General features: G+C 30.8%; 1 protein-coding gene and 1 long non-coding RNA gene across 9 annotated transcripts in view; both read left to right on the top strand.

The window, feature by feature from the left end:
* LOC117681472 (sacsin-like) overlaps window positions 1–19,453 on the top strand; it is a 166,813-nt gene that overhangs the window by 124,371 nt on the left and 22,989 nt on the right. For 3 of the 7 annotated variants that reach the window (XR_010710893.1, XR_010710892.1, XM_066075676.1), the window contains exons 1-3: window positions 9,082–9,231; window positions 13,787–13,890; window positions 18,212–18,319. Coding sequence is in view for 3 of the 7 variants with exons in the window: in XM_066075676.1 (XP_065931748.1) it covers window positions 13,789–13,890; window positions 18,212–18,319 (210 nt within the window). In the remaining 4 variants the exon portion in view is untranslated. Of the gene's footprint in view, window positions 1–7,008; window positions 7,055–9,081; window positions 9,232–10,927; window positions 10,957–13,786; window positions 13,891–18,211; window positions 18,320–19,453 lie in introns of those variants that run through there. The other 4 variants (XM_066075680.1, XM_066075679.1, XR_010710895.1 and 1 more) reach the window with 3 other exon arrangements.
* LOC117689981 (uncharacterized) lies at window positions 238–2,782 on the top strand. 2 transcript variants are annotated; one of them, XR_010710890.1, is made up of 3 exons: window positions 238–359; window positions 1,589–1,689; window positions 2,488–2,782. It is a non-coding gene; the product is annotated as an uncharacterized lncRNA (long non-coding RNA). The 2 variants fall into 2 exon arrangements; XR_010710891.1 differs by lacking the exon at window positions 238–359 and adding an exon at window positions 427–558.

Genomic DNA, 19,453 nt, shown 5'->3' with positions numbered 1-19,453 from the left:
AATAGTGTAGTAATCAGTATCATTCGCAGTACAATTTTTACATCCTTGAATATTATTTCAGAAATAGGGAATGCTCTCCCCTGTTGATGTTGCGTGTTAAGTGAACATAAGAAAGTTGTACGCAAAACTGGATGTATTGTTCAATGTTACATGTAAAAACATAATAGTGATCAGCATTGTCAACAGGTTTACCTGATCACACTTCACAGCCTTATTAGCATAATCAGAACCTTTCTAGTTTTTATATTCACGAAAGAATGAAAAAAACCGAGAAAGTCAAAACTTCGTATATATCTCGGGATTTTAACGAGACCAGTCTCATACTCGTGAAAATCGAGAGAGGAGTTTAAATGGAAAAAGTAAGTAAAAGTTTTTTTTGGTTATATTGGCAAGCTTTTAAATTATTTAAAGTTGCAGAACAATTGTTTATTAATGTGAAGTCGAAGTTTGGGGTGATTAGCCTTATGTCGTTAAATTTTGTTCAGCATGAAACAGTATGTACAGCAATCCTCGATTTTGTCAACAATCTAAAACGTGCTAAGGAGTAGTCATTCGTCGGTAAGAACATACTTACTTACATTGTTAAACTACTCAAAAACTCTTATAAAAGCCTACAATGCATTAAGTCTAGTACACATGTTACAAAAATGTCGATAATTAATGGTCGTTGGTGAAATGTGACTTGAAAGACATGTTTTAGTATGAAATGTGTATGCAGGTGTATTATAGTCAGTTTTTACACATATTGTTACGTAGCATACGTTAAAAAAATATTGTTTGTTTTTCCTAGAATATTGAGTTTGTGTCAATCATGCTTTCAGTCATTTCCATACAGAATTTCCTCGACACGTACAATGTACACTGTACATGTGGTTTTGATATCTGTATCTTATTCAAAATGTTAACTTTATGTCTTATTTATCTATTAACGATGAGAGTGTTTATGAATCAAGGGTCTGCATTTGTTATGTAGATATAACATTATACGATTAAGAGTATGAGAGAGAGATAGACTCAGAGAGAGAGAGAGAGAGAGAGAGAGAGAGAGAGAGAGAGAGAGAGTATGTAATTACAGTGTACATTTAATTGTTATTGATTGCCTTGCTTCCATGAACTCAGGATTGTCTCTAAGACCTGGGAGGCGGGAAATTCCCCCGCCTATATAATGCCTTAATTACCCGGCTATTATTTCATTTCAACACAATGCAGCTATAAGCAAGACCTCCAGACCCCCGTTCTACTTTTTCATTTCTTCCTTCTACTTCAAATTTTAGAGACAACCCTGATGAACTATATATATATTTCAATAATGCCACATTGCACTAGAAATATTGCTGACAAAGATGTTGAGAGAGATCATGGAGAGAGAGAGAGAGAGAGTATGAAAAGCCATAACAAATTTTATAGTTATGTCATTTCCCACTTAATGAGTTGTTATAGCTGTTATCATGGTAATGTTTTGACCATGTCTCAGATACTGCATGTGCCCATAAAAAAGTGTAATCTAGGACACACCCTATTGTTTTGATAATGACAGCATTTAGTTTTGTAATGATATCTAGTGTATCTTTTTTCTTCTAATCTACAGATTTACCTGCGGCTTCCAGATGATCTGAAGATCAGGAATATAGAAAATATTGTCAATTTGATATTGCTGATGATCCAGTCAAGTCTGCTGAAGCCCAGAAGGTACTTCTTTGTCATGTAATAAACTTACAACTTGTCTTCCATATGTAGATATATTTGGTTTAAGCTGATTGAAAGCCAAGCAAGGTCATCTAAATAGCTACAATGTCTTGTGTAAAAGGGAAAGGTTTATATGGGCACCTTGTTGCAAATCTGCTTGATTATTTGTATTTTAAGGGGTGGGAAACTCTGAAAGGAATACCAGGAGTTTGAAAATATTAAAAACTTTAGGAGATGTGTTTTACACTCTCTGAGAAAATGGGATTTGCAGAAATCCCATGAATTTCTTATGCTGGAAATATGTTTTTCAGATTAGTTTTTGTTATTGACGCAATCATATTTTGGTGTACATAGAATGTTGATAGTTGAAACTCATACAGACAACCATATGTTACATAAGTGTTACATAAGTGTTTATGACTTTGATCTTTGTTCAATATATTTAATATCTTTCTGTCCACTGGATATCTAAATATCTTTGAAGTTACACCATTGAAGTTACACATTCATTACATTTATCATGTGTGTGCAGCTTTTAAAATTACTGAAAGTACATGCACATGATGCAACTATCTTTTGACGCTGTATATATAACAAAAAGAAACTGTCAGCTGGGTTTAAAATTAGTGGCAAAATGATGTAATACATGTATGTACAATATTAGAAAAGATTACATTGTTAGTAATTGCACATTCCATAAATAACTTCATTGAATATATACATGTAAGTATTTGATGAGTGCACAATGTTTGCAAAAATTACATGTAATTCTCTTAACACTTTATGTTTATTCTATTTTAGTTTCCAGACCATGACATTAATGAATATTTCTTGAATGGAATGCATGAGGATTAGAATGGAACCTTATTCTGCCTTTTTACCAACTCACACCATCTTTTCAAGATTTATGGAGCCAACCACAGAAGAATTTGTTCTATACACATCATTCATAACATTCTTATTTATGTTGCATAACTTTAAATGTTACTGGATGAATTGTGTTCACATAATGAATACCAGCAAACTTTTTATCGAGTGCACTTATTTTGTATTTTTCCTACCCATCCATCTAACATATGTTTTTATTTATATACATGTAACATTTTTGGAAGCAGCTATTTTTTTTAAATTGGAATTTAGCCTTACTATTTTATACAAGGTTTTTTTAAAGGGACTTGGACACGATTTTAGATCAAAATTTTGTTTTCAATTTCTTTATGCATAAGATGATTTACTTGCACATTTTGAATAATTTACCATAATTTGAATGTTAGAAGTCAAGTTATAAGAGAGATAAAGGGGTAAGAATTTATTGTTATGTAAACAAAGCTCAAGTCTAATGTTTGTTTACAAATAATATAAAGTATGAAATTACCACTTCTTTAAGAAAATGATTCATAAAAAAGAAGGTAAACTGATTCGATGTGATCATAAATGATATGATTAATAGAAAAAAGCAACATTTGAATGAAACTTACACCAATAAAACACATATGTAAATAATAACAAGACTCGCGCTTTGTTTACAAAACAAAGAATATTTAATTCTTTATCTTTCTTTTAACTCGGTATTTGACTTTCAAATTTTGACAAAGCATTAAAAATACCCATATCAACCATTCTAAATATTGAAAATGGAAATATAAAATTTTGAATTTTTAGCTCAAATCATGTCTAAGTCCCTTTTATATACTCTTTTGTATACAAACAGAACAAAAATACTTAGTTACAATGGGAAATGGACATAATATATATAAAAGTATCTGATAAAAGTATAGGTCTTGTTCATGAACAGAAGAAATTGACAGAAAAATATTCAGTTTTAGCCATGAAATACAAATATTAATATTTTTTAAGAATATTATTTAATCTAAATAAGTTATAAAAGGTTTTTTTCCTTTATTCCAATGTTTGGAAACAAATCCAATATATAATAATAATTGCTGTACAGTATATCCTATTGATTCCTATAATATATCACTTTAGTTTCTTAAACAGCATGTTTATTACTTTTTTTTCTTAAAATGATGTATGTACAAGGTCATTAATTTATTTTCATTATATTCAACTATAGTCTGTCCCAAGTTATTTTTGCTGCATATTTGAACGATTTTTAATAAAAATACACATACCTGTGACTGAAGTGCAATTAAAATCGATGGAAGGGAAAATTCCCAAGATAACTTCATTCACACATTATCATTTTTCCCTCGTAAAAATTCACAGGAACGAAAACAGATTTCCTACGAAGATTTATAATGGGGAATGTTGACATCTTTTCTCCATTCGGAAATACTCGGGACCCCTCGCGCAATTTTTCAACGTTATCATCCGGGCGTCTTCATCTCCTTGGCAATGGAAAAACCTCGTAGACTTTTTATTTTTAGCCGTGTACTGATACCCGACAAGCTAGAGGGGGCGTTTCAAAGGGGAAATCTTGGGATTTTTTCATACTATTGAATGAACATCGTCTGAACCAAGAGGTATTTATAAATATTGAATAATTTAAGAAAATATGCGGCAAAAATATCTTGGGACAGACTATAGATACAAATAGGCCTTCTGCAACCTTTTCATTGTTTGAATGGTATGGGGTTTTAATTACCTTTCATATAAAAATGACATCTAAATCTTAAATTGCTGTACATTATATCCTATCCATCTAATGTATCACTTTATTTATGTTGAACTTCGTGTCTATTAGTATTATGATTTGTTTAGAATGATATATGCAATTTCATTAATTTATTTTTCATTTTAAGAAAATTCATTTTAAAAAAGATCTCTTACAACCTGTGTATTTTTTTTTCAGTTTACATAACACAGTGTATTAATTATATGTAGCTGTGTAGATTTATGCATGTACCTACAAGCAATATACATTTAATATTCACCAGGTACATGTACCAGCCTATATTTGATAAATAAATGTACTTCTTTCATGCCTTTTTCATGCCTTTTACTCATTGTTATATGTATTATTTATAATTAAAATACTTTGAAAACTTTTCTCAATTTATTTATTTTAATAAGATTAAGAAACGGACTATAGTTAATGCACGTTTTCAAGAGTTGTCTCTCTTGGGGACAATAATGAATGCTCCCCATGGTTCATGACCCTGAATATTGAGTAGGCTGTGAGGTGTGATCGAGGAATTTTTGAAATATCTCCGCCTGGATTTCAGTCTGTCGTGTTTCGTCGTTTATTGGATATATCTTGCCAGTGCAGTGGTTGTCATATTATTTTTGTTCAAAACGCTTTACTTCACGTCTTTTCGTCCAAGGTAACGTATTTGGATGTTTGAAATCCCTGAATGCGGTGAAGCATGAATAACGCTCTCGGCCTTATATAGGGGGTGTGAAGCGATGAGCAGGACAATAGAAATCGACAACTAATACGGCGGTAGTCGAAGATAAAAGGGAAATAATGCGTATTTATGAACTCATGTTAGCTTTATTCAGTATGAATAAGAATACTTTAAAATTAAAAAAGGAATGGCGAATGGTTGTAAATATAACTTTTTTAAACGTCCAATGCCAGGCGTAGGTCGAAAATTTCTTCAGAATCAAAAAGTCAAACATTTTTTTGTATTTTTTTTCTGCATAAATTTTCAAATATTTTGATAAATTATGTCCTTAAAACATTTAATGCATCAAAAGGTATTTTTACAATATTTTTTATTATAAATGAAACGACTTGAGAAATTAAGAAATCAATGAATATTGATGTAAGGGTTTCCACTGAAAAAGGAATACTCTTTTTCTCATGCATGTGCAATACATTATTACATGTATATAAATAGTGCCTGTTTGGGAGGGTAAGAGTTGAAATTGACACCCCGAGAAAGCCATTGTCAACCGACGCGAAGCGGAAATTGACAATGGTTTTCGAGGGGTGTCAATTTAAGCTCTTACCCTCCCAAACAGGCACTTTTTGTTTTATTATACTTAAATGTCTTACTTGTAAAGAAAACAATACGGAATAACGTGAATTCTATGGCGAACCGTACGCGCATAATTTACGCGCATGTAACAATTCGTTGTGTTACCCGTTGCCAAGTGTGTTGCTAACGCTGAGGGTAATAGAACGAATTATCAACTGCGTCTTAACCAATCAGATTTCAGTATTTAACATGAAAGTATAATAACATGAATTGTCAAACTTCTCTTTCTATATGACATATATCTTAGTACATGGATTAACTACATGCATTATGTTTTTGTCGAATTTGGAAGAAATCGATGATAAATAAGTCCCCTTTCTTTATGCCATATGGCAACCAAATTATGTGCACAGATAGAATTGAACAAAGAATATTCAAAGTTTTCTAAAATTGATAACCAAATTGATCAGGGATTGAAGTATCAGGACGGGTCAATATTGATCATGTAATGGATCATGTAATGGAATGCTTTAATTGATTAGAAATTCTCCTTTTCCTTGCCAGTATTCCTAACAATATTTTTTCCCATTCTATGCATGTGGCTATCTTTTTGATAAAATGCTTTTCTTACCAAGAAACCTAGGTATCGCGAGAAATTTCTAATATTTAGTAGATTTATAAGTCTACCGAAGAATATATTTAGGATATGAAAACATTTTGTTTTTTGTCTTAGACAAAATTTAAAAGAAACGAAAATGCTTTTCTTGAATACACTTGACTGCTTTTTATTATTATTAGTCGATGTATGCCTTTTGTCGTTAAAAAAACCTTTTTTGGATTCTTTAATTTCTGTAAACTTTATATAACACGCAAATGCGCCTTGAAAGGTGTGTAAACAATGTAATGCCTAATGCAACTTTCAAAAACCATCTTCATATTTTGCATACATGTATATGGACATTGGTACACGAATGTAGAATTTCATTGTTTAGAAAACTGTACTTCATTTGGGCGTGTTTATGGTCCAGAGGGGTTCTATGGTAAAGGTGGGACCATTTGTTATACAATCCATAGATTTTAAAATAATGTTATCTTCTACATTGAATGTTAAAAGCAAACAGCGTGCTTGCTTAATTAAACTAGGTTCCTTCTACAAAAAACCCCATGCATTTCCTTAGCTTATGAATTGGAGTATTAGGTCAGGGCCATATCGATTGTATTTTGTAGGTGTAAACGTTTAAACTGTTTAAAGTTTTCCTTGTCTATTTCAAAACAAATCATTTTTCCATACGTTTATATTTCTTTTTTAATATATGATTTCAAAATGCTTGCATTACAAGTACCAGGAAACGGGAAATTACATCGTAGACACCACGTGCAATCGTTATTTACGTGATATTTAAAAGCTTTATATTCTGCTTTCGTCAGATAGAGAACACACTAAAGACATGCAAGTTGAAGATCTTTCAATTTGGTTGAACAAGGTAAGAAAAGATCTAATAATGTGCGTTCCTTATTTTGAATTCATTTTATATTTGTTCTTCGTTGTGCATCGTTTATAGTTAGTTATTTGCAGACTTTTTATCAATTTTAGACAGATGTCCGAAGCTAATTGACAAAACCTGAAAATTTTTCATATTATGCACCTGTGTAATAACGGCATGAATTGTAAAATCCATGATCTAATTCCAGAATGTCATGCATGCTTATGAAAATTTTGGGTAAAATAGAAGCACATCTTCAAAAAAAATTGTGAAATTTATTCTCGGGATTTGCTAGTTAACTTCAATCTTAATCAAAGTGAATAGAAATAACTTGCCAATATATAGTAATTTTTTCAAAGTACTTTGCTAGAGTTGGGGGACAAAGTAAATGAGATATTTTTTAGGCATATGACTTTTTTCTCTTTCTTATTCATGTAATTTCTTCGTATTTATATATAAGCAGATTATAAAAATGCTAGTACTCTGCACAATTCGTCATACAAGTAGAAACAAGAAACAAATCACTTTAGATAAAGTTTCTCTAGTTTAAATTTGGTCTCTAATGTAAATAAAATTTATCTACTACAATATTCCAAAAAACTGGAAAGATAACCAAGGTGCTGTGCTCACTTGAACGTGCTCTTATTGTATCGGACCCCACCGGCTTGATAAATTATCTCTCTATTCTAAACACATAATAAAGACTTCCATGACTTTTTTATGTGTGATGTTTATTAACCTGTTAAGTTTCACATTAATTTATTTATATTTCATTGTTCAGTCGAACTATAAACCATTAAAGGATTGACTGAATAATTGTTTTTATTCATCAAGAAATGAATCAAAAAACCGCATCGCAGATAGTTTGCGATGCGGTTTTAAGGTTCATTTCTCGATGAGCAAAACAATATTGTTAATGCTTATAATTCTTTTTTAAATACAAATAATGTTTAATTAAGCTAAATTTATCGTAAATAACAAGAATCAACAAGATACAAACAAATTTTATTAACACCGCTGGGCCCTGCACTGTGATTACTCACTGACGCCAAGTTGGACAATGTTTTACTGATTGCGATTTTTTGATTACCTGTGCATTTCCTGGCATTACTACTGATAGATCCTTCTTTTCTATGCCCGCTCATAAACATGGTATGGCGGAGTTCTACCCTCCTCACAAAGTGCCTCTGAGGCAGTATGCCATGTACCTTTGTTTACATTTTGCAATCATAGGTATGTTGCACGTCAATTTTGAAACCTGGTATTTTTTCACTAGTCTTTCTGAATAGCAGATATCCTCGTAGATATTATTAATCGCTTCTTTTATGCAGTGATTGAACAAAGTGGTTTTTAGCAGACGTTTATCTATATTTCATTCATTGCGCATTTGCCAAAAAAAATTAGAGTTATACTTCTTTGTCTGTGGAGTTATCGGTCTTGACATTATCAAGATTAGATTTGCCTTTGATTAAAAGATAAAATAAAATTATATAATACTCAATGAATGAAATTATAAATTAATCAATATAGATAATTTGTTAAAATGTTTTTTTTTTCGTTTTTGACAAAAACCTTCACAGGCAAATTCAAAAATATTATACACTACTCATTCATCTGTTTTGTTTGTGTACGCTATATATATTTAATTCTCGATATCTTCATAATTTTGACATGTATATGTAGCAGTGCCCGTGTGTAGAAAGGAATTCGGCAATCACTCATTTATCAGAAAACGAATGAATTGGTCAATAGTGAGATACGTATTTACTCAAAAGTAAAATATCTTTAAAAAATAGAGCTTACTAGATTTGTATCATATCGACAGATTCTGAAGAACACCGAGTTAGCAGTTTCTACATCATCCTCATTTATTCGTATTTTTATTGCCCCCCTCCCTCCACACACACACACACTCACACACACACGTTTGCTGTGTTTAAATTCTACTTTCTTCTTATGTATGTTTAAGAAAAATAAAATCGATAGTCTACTATTGCTTCAACAAGCCAGAACCACTTAAAAATCACGTGACTATACGTCATAGATTCATAAATTGAGTACATTATTTCTTCCATTGGCTTAGCATATTACGTCTCTTTGTTAGGCAACATGAAAAACTTCCTTAGATCCTGGCTTTGTGCACAAAGAATACAGGGCAGTGTATTTAAGTGATGAAGGTAAGATAGTAATATTTTTCATAATACCTAATCCTACTTAGAAACATTTTTTAAAAGAAAAGGGCCTAGTGTGTGTGTATATATATATATATATATATATATATATATATATATATATATATATATGATATCTTGATTTATGCAGGATATGAGAGTAGCGACATTGTAGGAAAAATAATTTTATGTATATTTTAATATTTTCCGCATTGATCGCTTCCTTCATATAGCCTGCATCATCATCAGAGCATTTCAATGTTTATACATACATCTTTCTTTTATTAAATCGTTGAATCAATCTTAGAAATTTGGTAAAAACAAATTAATTATTGTTAATGTATATCAGTATGTAAGTTTAAAGAAGTACCACCGTCGTCTTATATTGGAATTTGAGTCTGACATCATCATGATTATTTTGCGCAGTCTGAGTCTTTTCGTAGGTTGCTAAAGGTTTCGTCAGATCGATAAACTGGTTATAACTGGATCACTCAACCCACTCAGTTTCTATTATAATGCCAGAATTTTGTGGCATTTTTTGGTTGATGCCGAGCAGCAGACGAGCGGTCTGTATATAAGTAAGAGCACTGTTCATGTTCCACTGGCTTTCAGCCAAACACATTACATAATATTTAAATCAGGGAACGTGAAATGTTTTAAGAGACAGGGGGTCTGGGATTGCCAAGAGGCCCTGGTGGGTTTCAAGGGTAAAGCTCCCGAAAGCTCCCGAATTTTAGGAGCTTTAAAAGCAAAATAAAAATATAAAATTAGTTTTGTTGTTTTCATTAGCGATGAATTAAATATATATTATTATTAAAATTATATAAAAATATTTAACATCGTAAAATTATTGATTGCAACGTCATGGCTTTAAAACAATCGGGATCAGCAATGTTTTTCTGTAAAATAAAGAAAATAGGACAATTCAAAAAAGTTAAAAATGATGATTTTAATACGATATTTTCATATCTAAGTTAAAATTCAAAATGTCTAATACCACAAAAAGATAACACACCAATATAAGATAAGCTGGATCCGCTATTAAAATTACGTTGAAAATACATGTATTATGTAGTTAAAAACTACAAGTCCTGGAGTGATTAATCTCTCACATGCATGGTAGAGAGTACGATGGTGTGCTAAATAGTTTCTTTATGATGTCAACAAGCCTATAATGGAAATCATGTGCTGTGCATTGGCAGTGCACTGGAAATGTTCGTGCAGACAAACGATTGAATTTTAGATACGATTGATTTTTTTTGGTGAACCAATGAACCCATATGTTCTGTATTTTGACCGTGCGGATGTAATGCAATATTTATATTATATATATATATATATATATATATATATATATATATATATATATATATATATATATATATATATATAGTTATAGTGAGCCCGCATTAATCATAAAAATAAATACTAGTATTGTGAACTACATGTCAATATTTAAACTGGTCTACCCTTCTGCGGATTACATTAATATTTTGATGTTGTTTTAAAAGGGGCATGGTCAGGATTTTGGTCAAATTTTATTTTTCTGTTTTAATTATTTACAGTACTTTAAGAATGCATTTCTTGTGATCAAATGCAATTTGAGAGTCAGTCGTAGAATTACATATATAAGCAAGGTACAGGGCTCACAATTATTTGCATGTAAACAAGGCTCGTGGTCTGTATATTTTTTTTTACACAGGTTCAATATACCAGTAAAAAAAATTCCAGGTGATTTTTTTTATCTTTTTATTCATTTTTAAAAGCATAGATATATAGTTCCTAACGTTTAATACGTTTACTTTAGGTCTAACCCTGGCTTTTTAACTTTAACATTCCGAATTTAAACAAAAGCTTTGTTTACATTGCATTTATAAGCTCTGTTACTCGCTTATAACTCAACGAATGACAGTCAATTTTGGTTGCCTATGAAAATTACCTTACTTAAGCACTTTAAAAATTAAAATTGGAAGAATAATTTTTGTTTAAAATTGTGACTATGCCACTATAAACTCTTGGTAAACTCTTCCAGAATATGCATCCAAAAATACCCTACTTTTAGCATTTTCATAGAAATTCTATCCTGATTTACATTAATCTATTCGACTCACTTACACGATTGTAAAATGTATTTACATGACAGATCTTACAATTTTTTCACACATTGAGCAAAAGAAAGACCTTTTACTTTGACAAGTTTCCTTAACAGTCGGTAAATATCGGTCCATATCAAACATAATATTTATCAATGTATAATTTGACAGACCAATATTATATTTTATGATTTGCAGTTGCAATAAAAGACACATTCATTGCTTGGCAGCAAAAATTTGCTCTAATTCTGCATTACCTCTGAACCCGGAAAATAACATATTTAGGATTTCACACTTATCCACATAATGAAAAAGTATTTAAATTAGTTTCACCTAAACCAAACGCCAATAGATCGTGATATAAACAGAGTTAGTTGTCTTTACATTATCCACATTTGTTCTGTGTTTGAATCAAACGTCGAAAGATCGTAGTTTAAACAGAGTTAGTTGTCTTTACATTATCCTCATTTGTTTGCGTTTGAATATTTGTATATACCCCTTTCCCATTTGTTATGCAGATTATGCATACTGTGTGCACATGTTCTCGAAAAATAATAAAATCAATGTTCTACCTTATATCCAGCTCTTTGATATACAACATGCAAAACTTCCTCGATTGGTCTTGGTTTTTCAGTAATAATTTAGTAATAACAGCATTTAAATTCATTAAAATAAGGAATTATTAATGTTGATAATTCCTAGTCCTATTTAGAAATTTTATCTTGATAAGAATGTACACTTTTATCATCAGTTCGAGATTATTCGATAATTTTTGTTGCTCTCTTCGTGTCCGCATTTTTTCTACAACAGATTGTATTCACTTTTAATTTGCTGTTTATTTTGCCATCGACATTGTTTTAAATATTAACCTATCCAAAGGAAGCTTTATTTTGATATTATTTTTCTATTTCATAAGTGAACATTATTTTCATCGGCCACTTAGCTCTAAGCGAAATTCTTCCAAACCGGAACCGGTGACGGCAAGACAAATACATGTGCTTATTTGATCTAGAATAACATTATACTGAGTAAACACTAAGAAGTTTGTTGAGTGTATATAAGTGAAAGTACAGGTACACTTGGCGACGTTACTTGAAATCAAGTACGAACTCAGTTACCTAGTTCCAGATGAAGCCGCCCATTACATAATGCTAAATTCAGAGGCGGATTTCCAAATGGAAAATATTTTTTGTAGGCCGTAATCCGGGGCTAGCGATGTGGCCCTCAGTGGGTCCAGAGCGAAGCCCAAGTATGGGGGGGGGGGGTCCAGAGAAAAACCTTTCAGAAGCATCTGCACCTGCGTTTTAGAGATTTAAAGTAGAAACACATTCGATTGCACTTCAGTATCAATTTAATTGTTTTCATTGCTGTAGAATTGATTATAATGTTGATGACAATGTCATTTCACACGTCGGCTCAGTGCTATACAACTTGAAAAACTTTGTGTACGAAAGGCCAGTATATTGATTTAAGGTAGTGAAGTGTCAATGCTAATAATATCTAATCCTAAAACTTAAATCATCATTTCCAGAGTATTACTAGTATGCAAGAATTTCTGTTGATTTTCTCGGTATAATGCCGAATAGCAGACGAGAAAACGGTGTCAAGTAATAGCACTGTTCACTGACATTCATCCCAACATATTACATAACACTTGAATGAGAGGCGGATGCCAACACTTTTCGAATAGGGACGTTGAACTATTTTTCAGAGGCCAGGATAGGAGGACAGCGAAAAATCCCTCACTAGGCCCCGGCTAAGCTCTACTGAGGGCACAGGATTGAGCTCTCAAGAAGCTCCCGAGTTTTAGAGAGTTCAAGTGCAAAAAATCTTATAGATAGCTTTAATATTGTTGTTTTCCTTGCCATATGTACTAGTAATTAGTTATAAAGTTGTTTTACTGCGTAACATTATTTATGACAACGTCACAACTTTGAAACAATCGACTATTTTTGCTTATGTTGAAAGTTATAGTTTTTCAAAATATTTAATCATTGTATATCAGGTTTGGTATATTTTGAAGGGGTTTTTTCTTCACGTTTGTAAATATAATTTAAAGTTCAAGAAATTCATAAATTATGCTTATTTTGTATCTCACCCATCAACATAACTGTATGAAGAAATGAAATAGAATTAAAGTTCATGTTTATACTCCCAATTAGTAAAGTTATCCATAATCAAAAATACAATTAATTTAGATAGAAAGGATATTTTTTTAAGCTGTTAATCCTTGTCAACTTATCGAATAGCACCAAAAGTACTGTAGATATCAAAATATTTCACTAGATGAAACCTTCGAGGACATGGTTTATAATTTATTAATACATTACTGTCCTTCTAAATTCTATTCTGATTAACATGATATATTTTAACTTCGTGTCTTACAAAAACAACAACACATTATTGTAAACAGAATCTCATTTTATCTATGTTTATTATAAATACTGTGTAAATGTTTTACTTAACAGGTATGGCAGAGAAGCTGAAATACCATGCATTCAAGAGGAACACTCTTCTTGAGGAGCTACAAACTATTCTACATGAGTACCCAGACAACGAGCAAATTATCAAGGTAAGCTTAAGGGGGCCTTTATTTGTGTTAAGTTACGGACAAATTACTGTGACAATTAACTGTATTCTCATACCTGAAGTAATAGTGTAAAGAAAGAACTTAATGTACAGTATTTACAAACATAATAATTGATGAAAATTATTGTTACAAGCATTACGAAGGGATAACAGATAAATGTTACCAGTTAACTAAGAGAGCTAACTCTCCCAAATCTAGTATCTTACAGTTTAGAAATATCAAACATTAACACAAAAATAACTATCATGTTTCTGACTGCACTATTTCTTGAGCAAATTATCAAGAGGAAGGACCTTTATAAAGCATATCATGTAAAGTGAGTGGACGTTTCTATAAGTTTTGGACCTAAAATTTAATTTTAGGAACATTGACTGTTGAAAACTGTTGAAAGAACTATGTATGATAATGATCCTGTAAAATTACCACAATTTGTTACTGATCTAATATGTTATCTTTGTAGATATGTTTATGGTTATTTATTTCATGATTATCATTTTGATTAAAGTTTCCCCAATGATATCATTAAAGCAAAATGTTTGCTTTTTTGACAACTTGAACAACCAAACTATTTTTATCAAAGATTCATCCAATGAAGAATTTGTTCGTTCATTGTTACTCTCTATATTTCTCAATCGAAAAAAAAAATAAGCAAAATCTACATTTTTGACTGATTTTGATTAAATTCTTAATGAAGTGGCATTTTTAAGATCAATTCTATGTAAGAATCAAAATTCAGTGGCCACGCATAGTCATGGACTTTCTTCATACTAGACTTTAATTAGTAAAAAACCTAACACCATTAGTTTGTTGCTATGTGGTCCCGTTGCCATGATAACCAAGGGTAAAGATGTAAAAATGGCATTTTAATGCTTATTTGAAAACATATTGTGAGTAATGTGCAGTACTTGGGGTGTCCATGGTAGAATATATTATTAGAAATAGTTGTAATTTTTTGAAAGGAAGAAAAAAAATCATGGAGAAACGCATATTTTAAGAGCGTTTCCATGGTGACTAAACAGAAATTTTAAAATCTGTTTTCTTCATTCAATTTCAATAAAAAGTGCAAATCTTGGATTTTTTTTGGTAAACACTATTATGATTGTGCAATTAAAAATTTAGATATGAAAATTGAGAACCGTTGCTATGGTAACAAGCTTAAAAAAAAGAAAAATTATGATAATTTTAGTCATCTTTGAATGGATATTATTCACTTATATATATAAAATCAAATGGTGGGGGAAAAAAGTATATCCTTAACTTTATTGACACTTAAAAAAAATAATGTATTTTTCTAAAAAATAACTGCCGTTGCTATGGACCTTTTAAAAAGTAAGAATTTCTGTGTAATTGTTTACGCAACTTAATTTTCCATAGCAACAACACTTCTCTGTTGCATAACAAAGCTTTTTGTGGTATGTAATGAAAATTTAGATATGTTTTTACAAATTCCAACTTAAACAATTGCTACAAAATTCTGAAATCGGGAATTAATGCATATCAAAATCATCTTCAATTTCTCAGTTTTTCCTATTTTTTTGGCCTTGTTGCCATAGCAATGGATGTCAATATTCATAATAATATATATATGGCATGGCCATTGATATGGATGTAAAACTTTAACAGCTCTCATTTCCGGCTTATCAAAAAACCGCAAAGAGCTGATTTCAAAAATTTGTAACGGTTTCAATGGTACATTTAAAAAGTATTGGTTTCTCCATCAATTTTCTGATATAAATAAATATTTGAAAATAGGACAAAGGCTGTTTTATATCTTTGATAGTTTACATTAGTGGGCAAAACTTTCTGATATGGCTTCAAAGTAGGTAAGTTTTGCAATTTTTCCATTTTTAGCCTCGATTACTATGGCAACGGTTTCCCCTAGCAACCAACTTTTAGTGGTTATTTGCGTTTTACATCTAGGTGTGTCCATGTATGAAATATTAGGAAAATTGGTGACTATGCGTAGCCAGACCCTTTTATAATCTTTGATTCTTACATAGAATTGATCTTAATGTCATATACTGCCAGTGGATGAAATAAAATAAAATAAAATAGATGAAAATTTTGTCATATAATGGATATATTCTTTAGAGACATACATAAAAATATAACACTTCATAACATTCAAAAATTTTATATCGCATTTTTTTTTAGATTTCTCCAATTCATGTTTCATATCTTCTTACTCTGTTGACAAATCATCTGAAAAAGCTGCTTGGGGTTAGAAGAAAACGTATTTCAATTAATGTGACATGAAAAAATTGAATGAAAATCATTGCAAATAAACATAAAAAATTTAAATTTTATTTGGTATGAAAGTTCCTTAGGAAAGAGTTATGGTTCCTAAATCCCAAATCCCAAACACCTTGAGGACTTTTCAATATCTGAGTTGAAGAAAATTCCCTAAATATTGTGTTGGAATGATAAATACATAAACATTTCATTATAGTTTTACATAAGTAAATATATTCGCTTAATGCAAAACTAAGTCAAACAAGCATTCTGAGAGTATTGCATAAGCAATACACGTCCCCTACCGTTTTGTGGAAATTGTGAAAACAATGCACTGTTTTGCAAAATATCGAACCCGAACATTAAAAAATTGGAATATAAAAAATTAATTTTCTCGAAAATATGTTAACCAGACGCTACAGAAGTGTGAACTTTATCTGTAGTTTGATATTTTGAAGCTCTTTAGCAAATTTCATATGATTCCTTAAACGCATTAAGAAAAAAAGTGTGGAAAACTGAAGTGGGACAGACAGACGGACGGACGGACAGACAGACAGACGGACGGACAGACGGACTGACGGACGCAGAGGAAAGCTATAGTCCCCTCCGGTGAAATCGGTAGGGGATTAATAAATGAAAGGGAAAGTTAGCTCGTAGGATTTCATGTATCCCAACCTGAGAGAAATTCAAAGCCACCCTCCCGTACTGCGTCATCAAAAAGTGGTGTATAGAGCCACCTTAAACCAACTATTCTACAAAAGAACAATTTGTTAAAAATATTTTAATATGGTGAATCATTGGAGTAACTTTATCTCTGATCATATATACTAGAATTTCTTTGATCCAAGTCATAGAATGATTGATTTTTGTTCTCATTCAGGATTCAATTTAAGATACAACAGCCACTTGAACTAAAGATAATGTTTATTTATAATACGTATAGCATGATGCAGTTAAACAGCCATTTTGTCATGACATTTGCCAATTTCTTGTTACTTTTTAATTGACCATACTATCAATAGAGAGTGCGAATATTTGTTTATTAAGTTAAAAGCCAATCTAAATGAGGCATACATATTAGTAGTTATTATGAAGTCGTTCTGGAATATAGAATATAGAAAAAATAAACTATGACATTAGAAAAAAAATACAAGTCAACATTATATGAAAGAACATAAGTTATATGTTATTTTTATCAGTATACAAGGGTATTATAAATTTATCTACACGCACTCTACAAATGATCTACACGCATTACAAATTTTGCGTAACTTTGTGGCAATTTAGATCTGACAATGGTAAAAATAAATTTTTTGTTCTTTAGCTATAGAATATTTAAACCTTATGTCGCCGCTTCATTTGCTGCCAAGTTTAAAGAAACTTTGCAATTGAAAACGTATATCATTTACTAAAGGCACGACGTCAATAATAAATCATCAAAAATTGTTAATATTTACGTTTATTTTGAAAAAAGAAACAACAATTATTGTACTTCAAAAGTAAAAAAAAATTCAGATAGCGAAGGGTAAAAAGTAATTTATTTTAAACAGATTATTGGTGAAATATGATAAATTAATTAATATAATACAATTCGTTGATCGGTGACATTAATTCATATGCCGTGATAAGATTAATTTATAGACATTAAGAGTACAAAGAGTTTCAGCCTTACTCAGTGGAATGTACATAGATACATAGTTATTACACTGCAAAAATACTTCCTTTTTATGAACAGTCAGAACAAAAACGTTTATTCAATCTGAACATTTTAACAGATCAAGAGGTCATATTTTCAGCGTTTCAGTGATAAATAACAAGCTCGTGGTTAAACTTTTGCATTATCATTACACACAGAAAAATAAAATTCTGACCAATTTGACTTTCTCAAACGTAAACATTAGTTATTAATAATAATGTTAAAAAGTTCTCCGGGAGATGAGCTTGTTACTTTAATCTTCGGGCTTCAAAAAATGTATCACTTTAGCAACCAAGTACATATCCAGATTAACTTACAATATCGCTGTTTATTTCTTAACTAAATAATATGAATATATTTCATATTGAATTTCAGGAGTTACTACAAAATGCAGAGGATGCAGGGGCTCGTATTGTCAAGATGGGGTTTTGTCCTTCATCCTCATCAGAACATCTCCCCGACCCGTACAACAGATATTTATCAGTAAGTCTTCAGTTTTCATATTAAAAACAGAATCAGTTAAATAACAGACATATTCACAGTGAGTTGAATAATTATAAAAAATTCTATTGAACTCAATATATTAGACTGATACTAAAATATATCTATTGTTAAGAAATGTTATTAATGACTTTAACTTCACTTTAGTGTAGGTTTAATTCTTTTGTAGTCCATCAAATGGTAAAATTAATGTTTAAGGTAGAAAACTGAACAGAAAAATCTATCATCATCTTATATAATTTATACATGTACGTCATAAAGATTCTATACCAAACTGAGAGAGTGGATAGTTAGGGACATGCTTTATGTTTATCCTGTAGTTCTTAGTCGTTTGGCTCTCAGTGTGCATCTGCTGTCGTTTCATCAATATATTCATCAAAATACAAAAGTGCATGATTTTTGCTATAGAATCCACAAAAATAGGTGTCCAGTATAAGTAAGATTCTAAAAAGTATACAACATTTATTTACGAGATCAAACAGAAGCTGCTGCCATCATTCTCTAATATACCATGAATGTCATTTATAAATCATCAGATATACGCCTCGTACTGATGAAAGTATAACTTTTTAACATAAAACGTTTTAAAATCATGTCATTTTCACACCTTAGTTCCAGTAAATAAACGATGTGTATTACCTTATATATTTATTTCATTTAGTTGAAGCTGCTTTTCTAAGGACCTCTTAACATATTTGCACTGCCTGTTTTACCTAAAATAACTAACGTGCAGTATTAATAATCATATTAAAGCACCCTTATAATTTAAGGAATATGATTCAAAAAAATTTTGAGTGAAGTGTATTGAGGTTTCCTAGAACTTCAGCTTCAAAGTGTTTTTTTTTTCATCATAAAAATGTAATTTGTCCTACAAACTTTATGAATGAAATTAAATAACAAGAAATTCATTAATGGTATCCATGCATTTTACAAAGTTATTGCAAATTTGCATATGATCGATATAATGTCATGTATACAATTTGAAATAAAATTTAAAACAAAAGATTGTACCGATGCATCTGTAAGTCGAGCCCCTCTACCTATATTTATAGATCTCCGTTGAACCACTAAGCCATGCGTTTTCTTGAATACCTAATCGTTATAATAACACAAGTA

The sequence above is a fragment of the Magallana gigas genome, chromosome 2 (genome assembly GCF_963853765.1).
Source record: "Magallana gigas chromosome 2, xbMagGiga1.1, whole genome shotgun sequence".
NCBI classification, from domain to species: domain Eukaryota; kingdom Metazoa; phylum Mollusca; class Bivalvia; order Ostreida; family Ostreidae; genus Magallana; species Magallana gigas.
This window is presented reverse-complemented; position numbering and strand designations above follow the sequence as displayed.